Raw genomic sequence first — 17,951 nt, 5'->3', positions numbered from 1 at the left:
TATCTGCCACTAATGAGCTGTTAGAGTTGGAAAGACTTTTTGTTTTCTCTCTATATCCTCAGCTACAGAATGGAGAGAAATTCATACTTATTTTATAGATTATTAAGAAGATTAAGCCATATGACACACAGCAAACATTTAGAGAGGTCTTAGCTAAAATTTAATACTAATAAATATTGGATATTTTTGCTAATGATATAGTTCAGTCACTATGAGCCACATTATCCGCACTTGGAAAGTAACAAATTGCACTAGATGATCTGTATGAGTACTTTAAGCAGTGTATTTTGAGTTTATACCTGTCTCTTAAAGTAACATATGCCATTGAAAAACGAAAACTCAAATCTAAATATTTCAAGAAATGCCTTAAAAAAAATCTATAAGACAGTCTGGTCTGCTATTGAAATTGATTTAAAGAAGATAGTTGGCATACAAATGCACCAATTCATTTCTATATATACATACATAATTTTTAACATTCAAAAGTGACATGGTACTTTGATTTATTCATTATCCCTCATGAATACCCTCATTTGAATATGAAATGTAACAAGATAATTGTCAGGCAACCATTTAAATTTTAAAGTGTCATATTTAACGAGTACTACAGAGATAAAGAATTATTTCAATCACGCAAACCTGAATGGATCCAAAAGGTACATAATTACACTCCATTTTCACAGCTTAAGGTGAAGTACTTCCTTGGCTTATCAACTGTCAACAACTTGAGTTTCTTTCTCATTCAGGAGAAAACATTTCTACTAATTGTAGCAATTGTAAGAGATGATACGAACACTGTAGTATATAGACTTTATTCCAAATTAAATGGACCCTTAGAAGGTCCATGATTTAGTAAATCTTAGTTTGTACAAAAAATCCTCATTCAAACAAATATTCTAGTAAGACCCAGAATGATGTGAATAGTTTATGATATTGAATCACTAAAATTATTAAAAATTCCCTTCCAATTACCAATTTAGTTGATTTTAAGTGGCTCATATGAAAAAATGGCTCTAATATACCAAGATGCTACATGTACAACATTGTAGGGTGGACGAATTGTTTTCTTAATCCAGAATTATATTTATTCAAAAGAACCTTACCTCCTGCATACATTACAGCCAGCATAATGGATGATATCCATGCTATTTCACTGTAGCTAGTGCTGAATATTTGCTGAATTTCTTTGAAGAATACTGTGATGGCTTTGGGGAATGCGTATGAAAATCCGATGGAGATAAAAGATGCCACAACCACTACCCAGCCCCATCCTCCATCAGGAGGTGGATGTAGTGGTGGGCCACCTGCAGGTGGTGGCATTTCTGCTCTTCTCTTTGAAATTCGGGTAACCTGTATTCAAATAATGAAATACAGGTTTAAACCCTATTTTAATTTTTACATTTCACTCTTGATCACATTAAAATAGTATTTTCCAGTTACAGTTACAACTATATAATTTTTCATGAATATTTTTTTTAATACCCTTGTATTCAGAAAGTTTTCAGAAAAGGTACTTGAAAATGAAATGAGGTATGTAACTTTGACTGCTATGTGCTAGGACTTAAAAGCATTTAATTTGTTTATGGAAGCAAACATTACTTGAAGAGAAGTTAACATTTCAGATCTGTATTGAAGTACCAACCAAAAAAATAAAAAAATAAAAGCAATCTCTATCTGACTTCTAAGTATAAAGAAAATGGAGCTAGCATCACTTAAAACTGAAAAATTTTTTAATCCAAAATGTTTGAGTTTTTATATAACTATTTATTTAAAAAAATAACTGAGGGTACTTAAAAATATTTCAGCATAGATCTGTTTTCTAACCCTATAAGATTATAAATTGTATCGTTCTAATGACCTAAGTTAATTTTAATGCAATTCCAACTTGCATTAAATGACCTAAAATTAACTTAGGTCATGTTGGAATTGCAACCATATAATTTCTAATTTATAGGTTTAGGAAAATTTGTGAATGAAAGATTTTACGTATTTTTTGTAGCAATGATATTCTTTTAGTCAAATGGATAGTACTTTATTGTTTGTTGAAAGAAAGGTACTGTCTTTTTGGATATGCCGAGGAACATAACTGTTTGCTTTATGGTGTAGAACTGTGGTGGCAAACTGCGGCTCTTTGGCCCCTTGAGTGTGGCTCTTCCACAAAATACCACGGCCTGGGCGAGTCTATTTTGAAGAAGTGGCATTAGAAGAAGTTTAAGTTTAAAAAATTTGGCTCTCAAAAGAAATTTCAATCGTTATACTGTTGATATTTGGCTCTGTTGACTAATGAGTTTGCCGACCACTGGTGTAGAACAACCCACTCTCCTGTGGAAACAATGATCACACATCATTTCATACAACTGATATTACATTACAAACAACTTTGTTCCCTAACACCAATGTTGGTTTGGATTATGCAACTTTAATACTGAATTCACTGATTAGTTCCAATAGTTTTTGGCAAAATCTTTGGGTTTCTATAGAATAAGGTCATGTCATCTGTAAACAGAGACAATTTTACTTCTTCCACTCCAATTTGGATGCCTTTGATATTTTTTTCTTGTGTAATTGGTTTGATTAGGACTTCCAGTATTTGATCACCATTTATTTGCCCTGTTCTATTAATTGATACACGCTGATGACATGAAGATTTGAATGTCTTCGGTATATTTATAGTCTGCTTTTGTAATAATGTTTGCTTTCTTGGCAATAACCAAAATTATCTATATATTTAATTTGAATTTCGGCTTACAGCACAGGAACGCTGGAAATAATGTATTTTTAAAAGTATAAATACTTAAGAATGAAAGAGAAAAAGACGTTGTACATGTGTGTTAAATGAGCTGGAAACAGCAATCGGCCTTTGAAAGTTGTCTGAAGAATCTGAATTTACATATTAGTGAAGTTTGTTAGTATATTTTAAAGTAGTTAAATTTCTTATTGCTTGAAAATATCTTTTTTTAAGACATAGAGGGATACTAAGGAAAATACCAAAGGGCATTTATGTGGGCATCTACTTTGTTTTATTACCAGAGTGTAAAAATAATTATGAAATTTAAAGTCCTTATTCTGCAATTATCCTACTTGTATAAAGGGGGAAAAAAAACTTTCATTATTAATTCATGAGTTTAAACTCTTGTAGCTTTTATTACATCTGCTATAGTAAACACTTAAAAATACAACTGGATAATTTATTTTCCAGTCATTTCAAAAGTTATAATAACATTTCTAACTAATTTTAATTCTATATTTTTAGATAATCATATGAAGTGAATAATACTGAAACTTACTAATATTAAATTATGTTATAAATATTAATATTAAAATTTACTAATGAGCTAGGTTGAGATTTCCATTTTACAGATAGAAATCTATGCTCACAGAAAAAATGAACTCATTGCCCGAACCCGGAGGTCACAGTTCGATTCCTGGTCAGAGCACATGTCTGCATTGCCAGCTAGATTTCCAGTGAGGGGTGGGCAGAAGGCAGCCAATCAAGAATTCTCTCTCATCATTGATGTTTCTATCTCTCTCTTCCTCTCTGAAATCAATAAAAATATATTTAAAAAAGAAAAAGTGAAAGCATTATATGATTGAGCTGTTTTTTCTCTTTGCACAATTTAGCAGTTTATCTTAGTATATGATCTTTTATTTTCTATTTCCAGCATATTTCCTTAATTTTAATTGTAATCGCATACTACAAATTACAAGTCACTATTTATATACCTCTTAACACTTCCTTATCTTCTACCTGTTTTGTTTCTTCCATATAAATTGAAATCAGATTCACCTTAACTAAATCATTGCGAAGTAAACCCAAGACCAATTAACCCTTGAAAAATTATACTTTCAAGTTTGTCACCTGTTCATTATTAACAACTCTTGAGATGACTAATAGTCAAGGTCCAAATCATACACACTCATTGGATTCATTTATTTTCCCATGCACAATTCTATAATATTTTATACAATTTATGGCTTTTATTTGTGGGCATAATCAAGAAAACAGAGTATAACTTTACCTGTTGACAGATTCACACTTGAACAGACTTCTTTGGTTTATACGTGGACTTGGTAAATCCAGTCACTATTCCTCGAAGTGTGATATATGAAGGCAATACAGAGGAAGAGAGGTAGAGCAGACTCCAGATTATCTAAAGAAATAGAAAACACGGGTTACATGTATAATTGAGTTCTACAAGCCTCATTGGAGCCACTAGCTATAACTCATTACAGTACATTGTGACCAAGGTTTAATAATGAGCAAAATTGAATATACAGGATTGGGCAACAGTAGATTTACAGTTGTGAGCATGCAAAACACAAAGTTTATTCATGTATTATTATTTATTATTTTTTTATTATTTTCCATATGAACAACTATAAACCATTTTTGCCTCATCTTGCATACACACACACACACACACACACACACACACACACACACATATACACATATATCTAGATTTATATTTCTTTGCCAATCCATTAAAAGGACAACTAAAGTATGAACAATTAGTTTTTAAAACAATAAGCAACAATAGATTATATATCCACTAATATGAGAAGGGAATTTATTGGCATTCATTTAGTATAATTCATTTAAAGAAAATACCCAAAGACAATGAAAGTAAGTAGAAAGTTTAAAAGAAAAGTATTAGAAATACTATTAATAATACACATGTCTTACAATGAGACAGACAGGGTCATGAGAAAGAAAAGAATTTTAGGAATCCTCTGATTTAGAATTCATACCTCCTAATCAAGACTGGGCGACAGATGAACCTGCTAACCCTCCTTAATACATCAAATATCTTTATTTTATCTTAAATCTGGTGATGACTATATAGCAGCTAGTACTTAAGAGTTTATTTGGTTTGGCCCAAACATTCCCTTGCTTAGATTAACACTAAGAAAAAGTCAACTCTTCCTATTACATAACCAGTCCCCTGCCTTGCATCCAGGGTCACCTGACCTGAAGTGGTGAGTGAAAGCCGACCAGCCGCCAGGTCAGATGAGGTTGGTCTGCGTTCTAGTAGCCAAGTCAATGAGAAACTAACTGAGGGGAAGCGTCTACAATGAAGACTGGAAATTAGAAAATCATGGATAAAATCTGAGAGATAAAGCCAAAATTAAAGTTTTAACTTGTGCTGAGAATGATGAGCTCACCTAAATGGATCTCCTAACTCTGGGTCACAGCAGTGGATACAGGTTCACATCCTTGGGAGCCTTGGTGACTTTTTTAAGCCAGATAACTCAAGCACAGCAGCTCCATCAGAAATCTTGACAAGTCCACATTCTAAATTCTATAAAATTATCACAGCACCTTAACCTAAATAGTGTAGACCAATCCATATCTAGAGCTTTTCCCCCCTGGTAGAAATGGAAATAATGAAAGATTTTACATTCCTTTCTCTACATCAATTAATACAGTATATTTTATACACATTTATGCAGATATTGTTATACAATGCATATCTTGTCCTTTAGTTTTAAAAATAAAAGATAGTATTTTAGAATTTGTGTGTTTGGCTAAAAAAAAACAACAACAACACAAAAAACAATAGAAGACCAACATATGTCTCTCTCTTTTTGTCCCACTGACCTCCCCCCGGCCTCCTCTAATTCAAGTCCTTCTAGGTAGTTAAGGGAGGGGCAGAAGTTTCTTCTGAGCTGTGACTAGGTTTGCCTTTAGCTCAAAGTAATCTGCACACCACAGAGGCACATATTGGGGTGGCTCATTCTGAACTCCCACAAAGTGCTTTTCAAAAACTTATGTGGGAGGATATGCTAACCCCCAAGAACTTTGCCTTATCTTCTAGAAATCAATCTGGGCTGATTACTTTATGAAGAAGAAGATCTAGGATAAAGAAGTAATGAAACTAGCCCTGGCTGGTGTGGCTATGTTGGTTGGAGCATCATCCCATACATTGAAAGGTTGCAGGTTGATTCCTGGTCAGGGCACATACCCAGGTTGTGGGTTTGATCCCTGGTCAGGGTGCATTTTGAAGGCAACTGGTTGATGTTTCTCTATCACATTGATGTTCCTCTCTCTCCCTTTCCCTTCCTTTCTCTCTAAAATTAATAAAAACACATCCTTGGGTGAGAATTAAGAAAAAAAAAAGTAATGAAAATATCAGCGATGGTCAATAGTTAGGCTCTAGTATTATATTCAAGGGTCTTTCTCATTCAGTTGTACAGAATATCAGAATGTTTCTTTACATGTTTTATGAATAATTATTTCTTCAACTTACCAAATCTAAATCGGGATACATCAATTTAATAGTATATGCCAGGGGTGTGGAACCTTTTTTCTGCCAAGGGCCATTTGGATGTTTATAACATCAGTTGTGGGCCATACAAAATTATCAACTTAAAAATTAGCCTGCTGTACTTGGTCAAACATTTAATTAACTCACCCCTAATGATTTGGCAGGGCCAGACTAAATGATTTTGCAGGCCTTATAGAGCATGCACATGTGCCAGACGTTCCCCACCCCTGGTCTGTGGCATCCAGAAGTTTATGTTTCAAAATACAGTCCAGAAATAATGTACTTAGCAAACTAGTCCCAAATTAAATCAATAGTGGTTAGGAGACTATTGGTTTCTCAATAAATTTTTAAGATAGTTTAGAGATAAAGCACAAGTTATTCTTTACATCTTACCTCTAAAATGGCCTGTTTTCACCTAAAGGAATTAATATGCTCCTTTGCTCTCTGTTTCCTCTTTATTATATAAAAGGATATAGGAATGCCAAATTAATGTACAATGTTTAAGTTTAGGTGACAACTCACCCAATTTTATAACAGGAATTAAGCTGAACCAAATATTTTCTTTTTCAACACATAACTGAATTAAAATTGGAATCTAGTCCTGGAAAGTTGTTTGTTTGTTTTTAAGTGGACCATCTTTTAAATCCTACTGACTGATTCACTTTGACAAATAGACAAGAGAGGTATCAATAGTGCCTGGCCCACAAAATGTCAGTAACACAAAACCTATTTTTAGATGTAAATTATAGCTGTAGTTAAAGGACTCTGAAAATGTTAATTGTAATAAGGGTCAAACTAACTAAAGTTGTTTTTATAATGGGCAAATTAGGGAAAATAATATGAACCAGCTCAGAATTATTTATGAAAAATTAGACATTGATATCCCATACTAAACAGTTCCCCTAATACTATACTTCCAGAATTTTGAAAAGACAATTATAGTGGGCTGAATAGTGACTGCCAAAAGGATGTTAATGTCCTGTCCTAATCCCCAGATCTATAATATGCTTTACATGGTCCTATACACTGAATATTTGTGTTCCCCAAAAATTCTCATGTTAATATCGAATCTCCAATATGATGGAATTAGGAGATGAGATATTTGGAAGGCAGTTAGGTCATTAGAGTGAAGACTTCATGAATGGAGTTAGTACCCTCATAAATGAGGTCCCAGAGAGCTCCCTGAAACACCTGCAAATGTGAGAGTGGCTTTGGAACTGGGTAACAGGGAGTTTGAGGTACATACTAGAAAAAGGTTATTGCCTGTAAATGGACTGTTGAGAGCAATTCTGGTGAGAGCCCAGAAAGAAAAGCAGAGAGCTATAGAGAGAGTCTTGATCTTCTTAAAAGAATGCCTGTCATCTTAAATTGAAAATGGTAGAAATACAGAACATAAAGGCCATTCTAATGAAGTCTCAGATGGAAATGAGGAAAATGTTATTGGACAATGGGGGATAGACAGTCCTCGTTATAAAGTGGAAAAGAACTTGGCTGAATTATGATCATCTTCTAACTTCTACTGTAGAAGTTGTGATGAAATTGGACATTTAGCTGAAGATATTTCTAAGCAAAATGTGGAAGAGGTGGCCTGGATTCCTCCTGGCTCCTTAGAGGAAGAAGTCAGAGAGAGCGAGCACAGGGGTGGTCGGTTGCAGGAGCGGAGCTCTGCCCAAATCAAAGGAACTTGTTTCTTCAAGCGCTTCTGGCAGCGATTCTGACAGTGAAGTTGACAAAAAGTTAAAGAGGAAAAAGCAAGTTTCTTCAGGAAAACGTATAAAGAAGCAAAAGACTGGTGATGTCAGAGGAATGGCAGCATAAGGGCTCAACTTTTCTTTTCTCCTGGACATTTCAACAAGTTAACCATCTATAATTCAACAAAGAAACCTGCTCAACACAGATGCATACCTGAGAGACCCGCACACTGAAACACGTAAAGGTGGGCATCCGGAATTAAATGGGAAAATGAGAAGAGATAAAAGCTCAGGGCTCGGCCTGCAGGGAGAAGGAAGAAAGCTGGCAGTAGCAGGCACTTCCCTCGGCAGAGTGGAGGAGCAGAGAGCTGTGGGGCCAGGGGAGCGGGGAGTCCAGCAGGGTGAGCATGGAGCGGTGAGAGAGCGAACATACCTGTCTCAGCATTACACACTGTGGCCAAGACATGGAAACAACCAGAGTGTCCCCCAAGGGGAGGACTGGGTAAAGAAGATGTGACACATATGCACAATGGAATAGTACCCAGCCACAAGAAAGGATGAAATAGTGCCATTTGCCACAACATGGATGGACCCTGAGAACATTATGCTAAGTGAAGTAAGTCAGTCAGAAAAAGCTAAAATTGAAAAGCTCTGATTTCACTCATGTGTGGGATATAAAACTAAAACTCATGAACACAAACGGCATTGTGGTGGTTGCCAGAAGGGGGTGGGGGAGGAGGCGGTCCTAATATAAGGTGACAGGAGAATATTTGACTTTGGGTGGTGGGTACATGGTGCAATATACAGATCTTGTAACATTGGAACCCACATCTGAAACCTGTATGTTCATGTTGACCAATATCACCCCAATTAATTTAATAAAAAAGTAAAATAAAATAAGAAGTAAAAGACTACTGAAGCTTCAAGAGCCCGTCATCTTCTAAGCACTAGAGAATGTTTCAGATTGGGAAAATGAGGTCTATCAGCGTTCGGGACTTGAAAGGAAAAGTCCTAATTGATATCAGAGAATATTGGATGGATCCAGAAAGTGACATGAAACCAGAAGAAAAGGTATTTCCTTAAATCGCAAGAAATGGAGCCAGCTGAAGGAACAGATTTCTGACATTGATGATGCAGTAAGAAAACTGTAAAGTCAGAGCCATATAAAACCTGCACTGTTCTAGTTGTTTTGATCTGTCTTCTTACATTGGCTTTTCTTTTTTAATCTTTATTGTTGAAGGTATTACATATGCCCCCCCACCCCCACCCCAAATTTACCCCCTTCCAGCTTACTCCTACCCCCCAAGCCAAGGCTTTTGTTTTTTAAATGTTGTTTTCCAAGTTATTGTATATTTGGATTGCAGAACAATTTGTAAGAATACATTTTTTTTAATGTGCATTATTCAAAATGTTCAGAAGAGAGAAATAAATGAAGGCAGAACTGTTCATCAAAAAGGAAGCAGCACTTAAATATTTGGAAAGTTCTCAGACCATCCATACTGAAAAGAATGAGAAAGTGTGGTAAAAAGAAAAACACTCAAGGAATGGACAAAACACCATTCCACAAGATTAGTCATACGTCTCTACAGAAGCCGGAGCTATTATATGACAGTGGAAAAATAGCTCCCAAAACAATTCAGAAATCCTTCAAGCTGTTCATCCCTCACAGGCCCAGAGTACCAGGGCCCCAGGGGCAACGTGGTTTCAAAGGAGGGTCTGTCTGAGCATGTGGGACTCTGGCATGTGCTGCCTCACTCATTGGCTCTGCTCTCTGCACTCCAGCACTGAGCCCCCTGGCTGCCCCAGGTGCAGTTCCAGTGGCCCCGAGTATGGGGTCATTGTGGTCACCGCTCTGGAGGATAAAGTTTCATGGTTTACAAACTCTTCCACCATCTCTGCCTGCATGCAGAATGCAAGAGCCATGGGGGCATGGCTGTCTCCACCTAGATTTCAAAAGATGCCTGGCAGAGCTGCAGGCTTGGGAACCCATCCAGGAAGAGCCATCGATACCAGGGGTAGAGCCCAGGCAGAGGATGGGGCTCTGCAGACAGCCCCAACTAGGCTATGCCCAGGGGAGCCCTGGAGAACCAGTGGACTCCAACCCGTGAGAGTCGTGGAGTCACGTGAGACTACAGCCCCAGTGAGTCCAGAAGGCAGAACATCCAGTCAAAGAAGCTTATACTTGACCTTATGACAATGTTGTTTGCTCTTAAAGTTTAATGTTGGGTTTGGGGTTTACTTAGGACCTGTTACCCCCTTCTTCTTTCCTATTTCTCCCTTTGGCATGAGAGTAGATATCCTATGCCTGCCTCACCATTATACTTTGAAATATTTACAAGTTCACAGCTGGAGAGGAATTTGCCTCAGGATGAATTATACCTAAAGTCTTACCCATATTGGATTTCCATGACATTTAGATGAGATTTTGGACTTTTGAATTGTAAGCTGATCCTGGAATAAGACTGTTGGGGCTATTAGGATGAAATAAATGTATTTTGCATGAGAGAGAACTTGAACTGTAGAAGACCAGGGGTGGAATGCTATAGACTAAATGATTGTGCATACCCTCACCCCCAATTCATATGTTGAATCTAATTTTCACTGTGAGGAGGAATTTGGAAAGTGGCTAGGTGATGAGGGTGGATCCCTCATGAATAGGCTGAGATAGGACTAGTGCCCTTATAATAGAAGGCCATCAGGAGAGCTCCCTTACCCCTTCTGCCTTGTGAGAAGACACAAGAAGATGGCCATGTATGAACCACGAATCTGCTAGCACCTATTTAACCTCGGACTTTCCAGCCTTCAGAAAGGCACCCAGTCAACATTATTTTGTTATAGCAACTCCAACAGACTAAGACTAACAGCAAAAAGGTCTGATTAGGTTAAAGAACTGAAGAGCGGAGCTTATCCTGGATTATCCAGGTGGTCTCTAAAAGCAATCACATGTATTTTTATAAGAAAGAGGCAGATGTGGCTCAGCGGTTGAGCGTAGGCTTATGAACCAGGAGGTAACTGTTTGATTTCCGGTCAGGACACAAGGCCGAGTTGCAGGCTCAATCTCCAGGAAGGACTGTGCAGGAGGCAACCAATCAACAATTCTCTCATCATTGATGTTTCTATCTCTCTCTCTCTCTTCCTCTCCCTTCCTCTCTTAAATTAATAAAAAGATTTTTTTTTTAAAAAAAGAAAGAGGATACTACAGCTGAAGCCTATTAAAATGAACCATCCAGTGAATTTAGAGAAGGCCACGCTTGAGGATCTTTTACCAGACTAAAGATTGGGGGGAAATGTATTCTTCAACCTTGCAAGCTCTGTAATATGTGGCTTGTCCCTTTTCTCTTTTCATCCCTGTGTGCAAAGATGAAAAGTTTCATTCCCTTTCCTAGTAGCTATTAAACACCCTATATAATAAAAGCCTAATATGCTAAGTGTCTGGTCATCCAGTCATCTGTTCAACTAATCAAAGTGAAACATGCTAATGATATGCTAAGGCTGCTCAACAGCTCGCTATGATGTGCACTGACCACCAGGGTGCAGACAGTTGACCGGTTGACCAGTTGCTATGACGTGCACTGATCACCAGGGGGCAGATGCTCCAACCGGTAGGTTAGCTTACTGCTGGGGTCTGGCCAATCAAGACTGAGTGAAATGGATCGGACACACCCTGGAGCCCTCCCGCAGTCCCTCCTGGCCCCAATTGTACACCAGTGGGGTCCCTCAGCCTGGCCTGCACCTTCTCACAATCTGGGATCCCTCAGGGAATGTCGGAGAGCTGGTTTCAACCTGATCCCACAGGCCAGGCCAAGGGATCCCATTGGTGCACAAATTCGTGCACCAGGCCTCTAGTAGCTAATAACAGACAACTCATGCTACCCATATTTTTTTCTCCAAATCTCTTGTCCCAGAACCCCAACTGCACTGTGTGCATTCTATGGCTTTCAAGATACCATAGCAAAAAGTATTATGAAATATTTTGCTGCTGCCTAACACAAGTTATCATTCTTCTTACCTCCTCTAGCAGGGTCCTGACCACCAGCTGCCCATCACTAAAACCCATGCTATATATTTGAGGATTTTGTTTTACATGCCCAATCTGAGATTTTGTTGTTCTATCCAACTATTAGTGGGAATGCTGACTGGTGCAGCTACTGTGGAAAACAGTATGGAGTTTCCACAAAAAATTAGGATTTACAACAGATACTTATTTTTTTTCATGCTACTTGGAGGCTATGGATCAGCTATAGCTTTGGTTGGCTATGGTGTTTTAGCAAACCTTCAAACAGATTTTTATTTTTAGGGATCTAGACTAAAGGGACATGTTCTCATATTGGAATATAAGGACTACAGGTATAAAGTCAATACATTCAAATGCATTTAAAGCTTACTCTTGGACATGGTGTGTACATCATTGGCTTGTATTTTTTTGTTTGTTTGTTTAATATATTTTATTGAATTTTTACAGAAAGGAAGGGAGAGGGATAGAGAGTTAGAAACATTGATCAGCTGCCTCCTGCACACTCCCCACTGGGGATGTGCCCGAAACGAAGGTACATGCCCTTGACCGGATTTGAACCTGGGACCCTTCAGTCCGCAGGCCGACGCTCTATCCACTGAGCCAAACCGGTTAGGGCTCATTGGCTTGTATTTTATTGTCATACTAGAGGCCCAGCATGTGAAATCACGAGAGGCCCAGAGTCCCACTGCCACCGCCGCGGGACCCATCAATGCACCTCCTGGTGACTGGTCATTTGGTTGTTACGGTGTTACAGCCACTGGCTTTTTATAATATACACTAGAGGCCCGGTGCATGAAACTCGTGCATGGGGGGGGGGTGTGTGTACCTCAGCCCAGCCTGCACCCTCTCCAATCTGGGACCCCTTGAGGGATGTCCGACTGCCTGTTTAGGCCCGATCCCGGTAGGACTGCTGGCTCCCAACTGCTCGCCTGCCTGCCTTCCTGATTGCCACTAACCGCTAATGCCTGCCAGCCTGATCACCCCCTAACCACTCCCCTGCCAGCCTGATCGATGCCTAACTGCTCCCCTGCCAGCATGTTTATCACTAACTGCCCTCCCCTGCAGGCCTAACCCCCCCCCCCCAACTGCTCTCCCCTGCAGGCCTGGGTCCCCCACAACTGACCTTCCCTACAGGCCCGGTCACCCCCAACTTCCCTCCTCTGCCGGCCTGGTCAACCCTAACTTCCCTCCCCTGCAGGCTTGATCGCCCCCAATTGCCCTCCCTTGCAGGCCTGGTCCCTCCCAATTGCCCTCCCCTGCTGGCCATCTTGTGTCCACATGGGAGCAGCCATCTTGTGTTGGAGTGATGGTCAATTTGCATATTACTCTTTTATTAGATAGGATAGAGGCCTGGTGCACGGGTGGGGGCCAGCTGGTTTGCCCTGAAGGGTGTCCTGGATCAGGGTGGGGATTTCCTTGGGGCATGGGGCAGCCTGGGTGAGGGGCCTGTGGTGGTTTGCAGGCCTGCCACGCCCCCCGGCAACCCAAGCGGAGACCCTGGTATCTGGGATTTATTTATCTTCTATAATTGAAACTTTGCAGCCTGGAGTGGAGGCCAAGGCAGGCCAGGGTGTGCGGAAAGCTTGGCTTCCTCCATTGCCGGGGAAACCCAAGCCTCCTGTTCTCTCTGTGGTCACAGCCATCTTGTTTGGGTTAATCTGCATACTCGCTCCCGATTGGCTGGTGGGCGTGGCTTATGTGAGTAGCGGAGTGATGGTTAATTTGCATATTGCTCTTTTATTAGATAGGATAGCTTAGCTCAAAGTCAGTGGGTATGGAAGCATGAGAAGCATGGGTAGGAGACAAATGATTATGAGCAAAAAATAAAAACACTAATTTAATTTCATTTATTGTGTATAGTAGAAGACACAACTAATAACTTGATTAAGTTCCTAAGAGTTCCACAGTCCTTTCCTTCAAAGTTTTAGAATCCTGACAAATACCATTTCTCTAAATTCACTGGATGGTTCATTTTAATGGGTTTCAGCTTTAATATCCTCTTTATAGGCCTAAGTCAGACACTAGTAAATTCTTTCAGTTTGCAAAATAGTGGGAGTGTTGGTGAAGAAATGATCAATGGCGTGGTCCCAAAAGGACTGAATATAAAGGAATAGTGACTGTTGGAATTGTAAAATGACCAAGTGATTAGAATGACTCCAGTGTCCTGTAACTTGCTTTATGTGATGTACAGAGATACTACACTGAATAATTTAAATACATATATCACAATAAATGTCACAGTATTATAATAAAGTGTTGTAACCCTTTGAGCAAGTGACTTTCACACTGGTTCTTAGTTTTCTTTTTTTGTAAAAAAAAAAAAAAAAATAGAATAGGATTAAGTGTTCCCTGAGGTTCCTTTTCAGCTCATATTTGATTCTCTGACACCAAAATAGTCCTATTTATAAACTTAGCATGTGAAAAACATATTTCTCCCTTTCTCTGGGAAAATGCTACTGCCATTCAAAAATAACTAATGGACAGATAGACAGTATCTGAGCAAGTTTTCCAAGGTTCTAAAAACTATGGGAAAAGTTCTTTTGAAAGTAACAAGTGAGGAAATTCTAATATGTAAACAGACAGGGCCATGTGCTTACTTAAATACTAGAGGCTACTAAAGGTCAAGTATTAGTTCCTTAAATGTGCATAGAATTGTATTCAATTTCTAAATAAAAATTTAGTTTCCACAAAAGCTCTTGTATGACATCCTCAGAGCATGGTATACATCTGAATAGCTTTTCATTTCTCATGATTAAAATATTGAAGTATATTGTCTTTTGCTTTAAAAGAATATGTTCCCAGGATTTTCCAATGATACTTCTGATAAGGGATTAATCTCCAAAATATAAAATAAAAAAATGTATACAAATAAACACCAGGAAGACAAACAACCCAATTAAAAATGGGCAAAGAAGGTACTACAGATGCCAATAGACATATGAAAAAAATGCTCAACATCATTAATTATCAGAGAGATGCAAGTTAAAACCACCTCACACCTGTCATAATAGCTACCAACAATAAATCAACAAACAACAAGTGCTGGCAAGGATGTGGAAAAATAGGATCCTACACCCACTGTTGGTGGGAATGCTGACTGGTGCAGCCACTGTGGAAAACAGTATGGAGTTTCCACAAAAAATTAAAACTGAAACTGCTTTTGATGCAGTGATTCCACTTCTGGGAATATATCATAAGAATCTCAAAACACCAATTTGAAAGAATATATGCACCCCTATGTTCACTGAAGGGTGTTTACAATAGCCAAGATCTGGAAACAGCCCAAGTGCTTATCAGTAGATGAGTGGATAAAAATGCTGTGTTACATTTACACAATGGAATACTACTCAGGCATTTAAAAAAAAAAAAAGAAAAAAAAAGAATAAGGAGGAGGAATTTTGACCTTTTGAGATAGCATGGATGGACCTGGAGATTATTATGCTAAGTGAAATAAATCAGTCAAAGACAAATACCATATAATTTCACTTATATGTGGAATCTAATGATTTAACTTATATGTGGAATCTAATGAGCAAAATAAACTGAAGAACAAATTAGAAATAGAGGCATGGATACATAGAATAGACTGACAGCTGTCAGAGGGAAGGGGTGTTGGGGGACAAATTAGAAATAGAGGCATGGATACATAGAATAGACTGACAGCTGTCAGAGAAAAGGGGTGTTGGGGGACTAGAAGGTGAAAGGATTAACTTAAAAAAAATTATATATATATATATATATACACTAGAGGCCAGGTGCACAAAATTTGTGCATGGGGGGGGGGTGTCCCTCAGCACAGCCTGCACCCCCTCCAATCTGGGACCTGGCTCCCAACTACTCGCCTGCCTGCCTGACTGCCTGATTGCCCCTAACCGCTTCTGCCTGCCAGCCTAATCACCCCCTAAGCACTCCCCTGCCAGCCTAATAGATGCCTAACTGCTCCCCTGCAGGGCTGGTCTCCCCCAACTGCCCTCCCCTGCAGGCCTGATCACCCCCAACTGCCCTCTCTTTCAGGCCTGGTCCCTCCCAACTGCCTGATCGCCCACAATAGCTGTCCCCTGCCTGCTATCTTGTGGCAGCCATCTTGTGTCCACATGGGGGCAGCCATCTTTGACCACATGGGGGCGGCCATCTTGTGTGTTGGAGTGATGGTCAATTTGCATATTACCTCTTTATTATATAGGAAGGATGACACATAGACACAAACAACAGTGTGTTGATACTTAGAGGAAAAGAGGAGGGTAGGTGGAGGTAGGCAAAGGAAGGTAAATGGGAACAGAAAGAGACTTTGCTTGGGGTAATGGGTGCATGATGCAGTGTGCAGATGATGTTGTGTTGAGTTGTACACTTGAAACCTATATGATTTTGCAAACCAATGTCACCCCAATAAATTCAATAAAAAATAAATAAAATATATTCCCATAAAAGTGGGACAATTAGTTCGATTTTGCAAGTAAATCACATGAAAATATTTTTCAAAGAATGCAAACAGCTCTTCACATATTAATACTCAAATTGTTTTAAAGAAGTAATAGTACAATTCATACACAATACATCTTTGTTTCCCATTTATCCCATTTATATATTCTTAAATTTAAAAATATTATACTATAAACTACCAAATAGGAATCATGTCAATCATATATTGCTCAATAGAATTTAAATAAGATGATTAATAATGATAAACATTATTTACAAACATTCCAAAAGATATTCCTCTTGTCAAATTTACAAATTTTAAGACACTGACATCAGTGGGGACTGTTAACTGCTGTCATTTCTTATAAACGATCAATGAAACCTAGCTGAAATAGGAGGTAGAGCTGAAAGTGATCACTTTCCTGACAGCTTATGACATTCTGAAGATTCACTATGAAGATCCTCTCTAAGGAAGCCTCACTGTGAAGTTCCACAGAATTCACAATTTCCAGCCCTGTATTTAGAATTTGATGTTATTGTTCTGTAATATTCACTGAACACTGGTCATGAAGTGAGTGCTGACTGGAAGAAAAAAAAATGAACCCGAACTTAAATACAACCTAGATTGGAGCTACATGAGCTGTTGAAAATAAATCAATTAGTTGGATCCTGCTTGTCACTTCCGGAAGGTCACCGGAAAGAAGCATCATCACACAGAGAGAAGAAACTGTTATTGTTCTCTTTCCCCTTTTCTCACTACACTGGTCAAGCCTGTGGCTCCCACAAAAATACACGAATAAATAAACAAATACAGTCCTCTGGGAACTGATGACATACGTGTACCAAAGCAAATTAGAAGTAACAAAACTACTAGAAACCTTTCCCCATTGCACATTGCATTCATTTTTCTCCCCCTTAGCTTTCTCCTAAAGGCTGCTCTCTTTCAGGTTTGGCTGCCAACTGGGCAGAAGACATCCAATAATTCCAAGCACCATCTTTAAATTAAGCATTTCATTAGTTTAACTTTGTTTCCACCTTGCCTTTTTCTCATACACCCTGGCATCTACCAAGCATTCCAGACCAGAGATTCTCCTGCCTGACTGGGTACCATTCAGCTCCACGCCATTCACTCATGCTTGTTCTGTCTTTGCTTCAGCCTTGGATGAAAAGCTCTCACTTACTTCTTTGTCCTAATGCTTCCTTTACATTCCTTCATGCTCCACAAGAGAGCATGATGCTCTCTGGCTTTTGTTTGCCCATACCAAACACCCTAGCTTGACAGACAGCATGACAAGCATCTGAAATAGGAACAAGTTGCTATCCCTTCCGGCTTGCTCACTAGAATGACAACATTTCAAATCTGGGGACAACAGCAGAAAGGGGATTCCAGTGAAAAAAGATTTTAAATACAGAAGTTAAAATCTCTGTATACAGTGATGTTTTAGGATACAGAAGATCAAATATGGTGTAGATTAGGACAAGGAACATTTTTGCCATTACAGCCTGCACCTCAGCTTTGGTCCTTGAGGATCAGTTACTTTGGGAGTGTTAAGAGAC

At 38.8% G+C, this 17,951-nt stretch overlaps 2 protein-coding genes across 3 annotated transcripts in view; one reads left to right on the top strand and one right to left on the bottom strand.

The window, feature by feature from the left end:
* Positions 1-17,951, bottom strand: part of SLC16A7 (solute carrier family 16 member 7) — a 165,599-nt gene that overhangs the window by 62,210 nt on the left and 85,438 nt on the right. For both annotated transcript variants that reach the window (XM_079773635.1, XM_079773634.1), the window contains 2 exons: positions 4,020-4,151; positions 1,104-1,350 (listed from right to left, as the gene is read on the bottom strand). In XM_079773635.1, coding sequence (XP_079629761.1) covers positions 1,104-1,320 — 217 coding nt within the window. In that variant the 5' untranslated portion in view covers positions 1,321-1,350; positions 4,020-4,151. The remainder of the gene's footprint in view (positions 1-1,103; positions 1,351-4,019; positions 4,152-17,951) is intronic.
* LOC307101074 (modulator of smoothened protein-like) overlaps positions 8,933-17,951 on the top strand; it is a gene marked incomplete at its 5' end in the record, with an annotated part of 35,054 nt that continues 26,035 nt past the window's right edge. Inside the window, one exon of the mRNA XM_079773789.1 lies at positions 8,933-9,031. Coding sequence (XP_079629915.1) covers positions 8,933-9,031 — 99 coding nt within the window. The remainder of the gene's footprint in view (positions 9,032-17,951) is intronic.

The sequence above is a fragment of the Cnephaeus nilssonii genome (assembly GCF_951640355.1).
Source record: "Cnephaeus nilssonii genome assembly, chromosome: 6".
Classification (NCBI taxonomy): domain Eukaryota; kingdom Metazoa; phylum Chordata; class Mammalia; order Chiroptera; family Vespertilionidae; genus Cnephaeus; species Cnephaeus nilssonii.
This window is presented reverse-complemented; position numbering and strand designations above follow the sequence as displayed.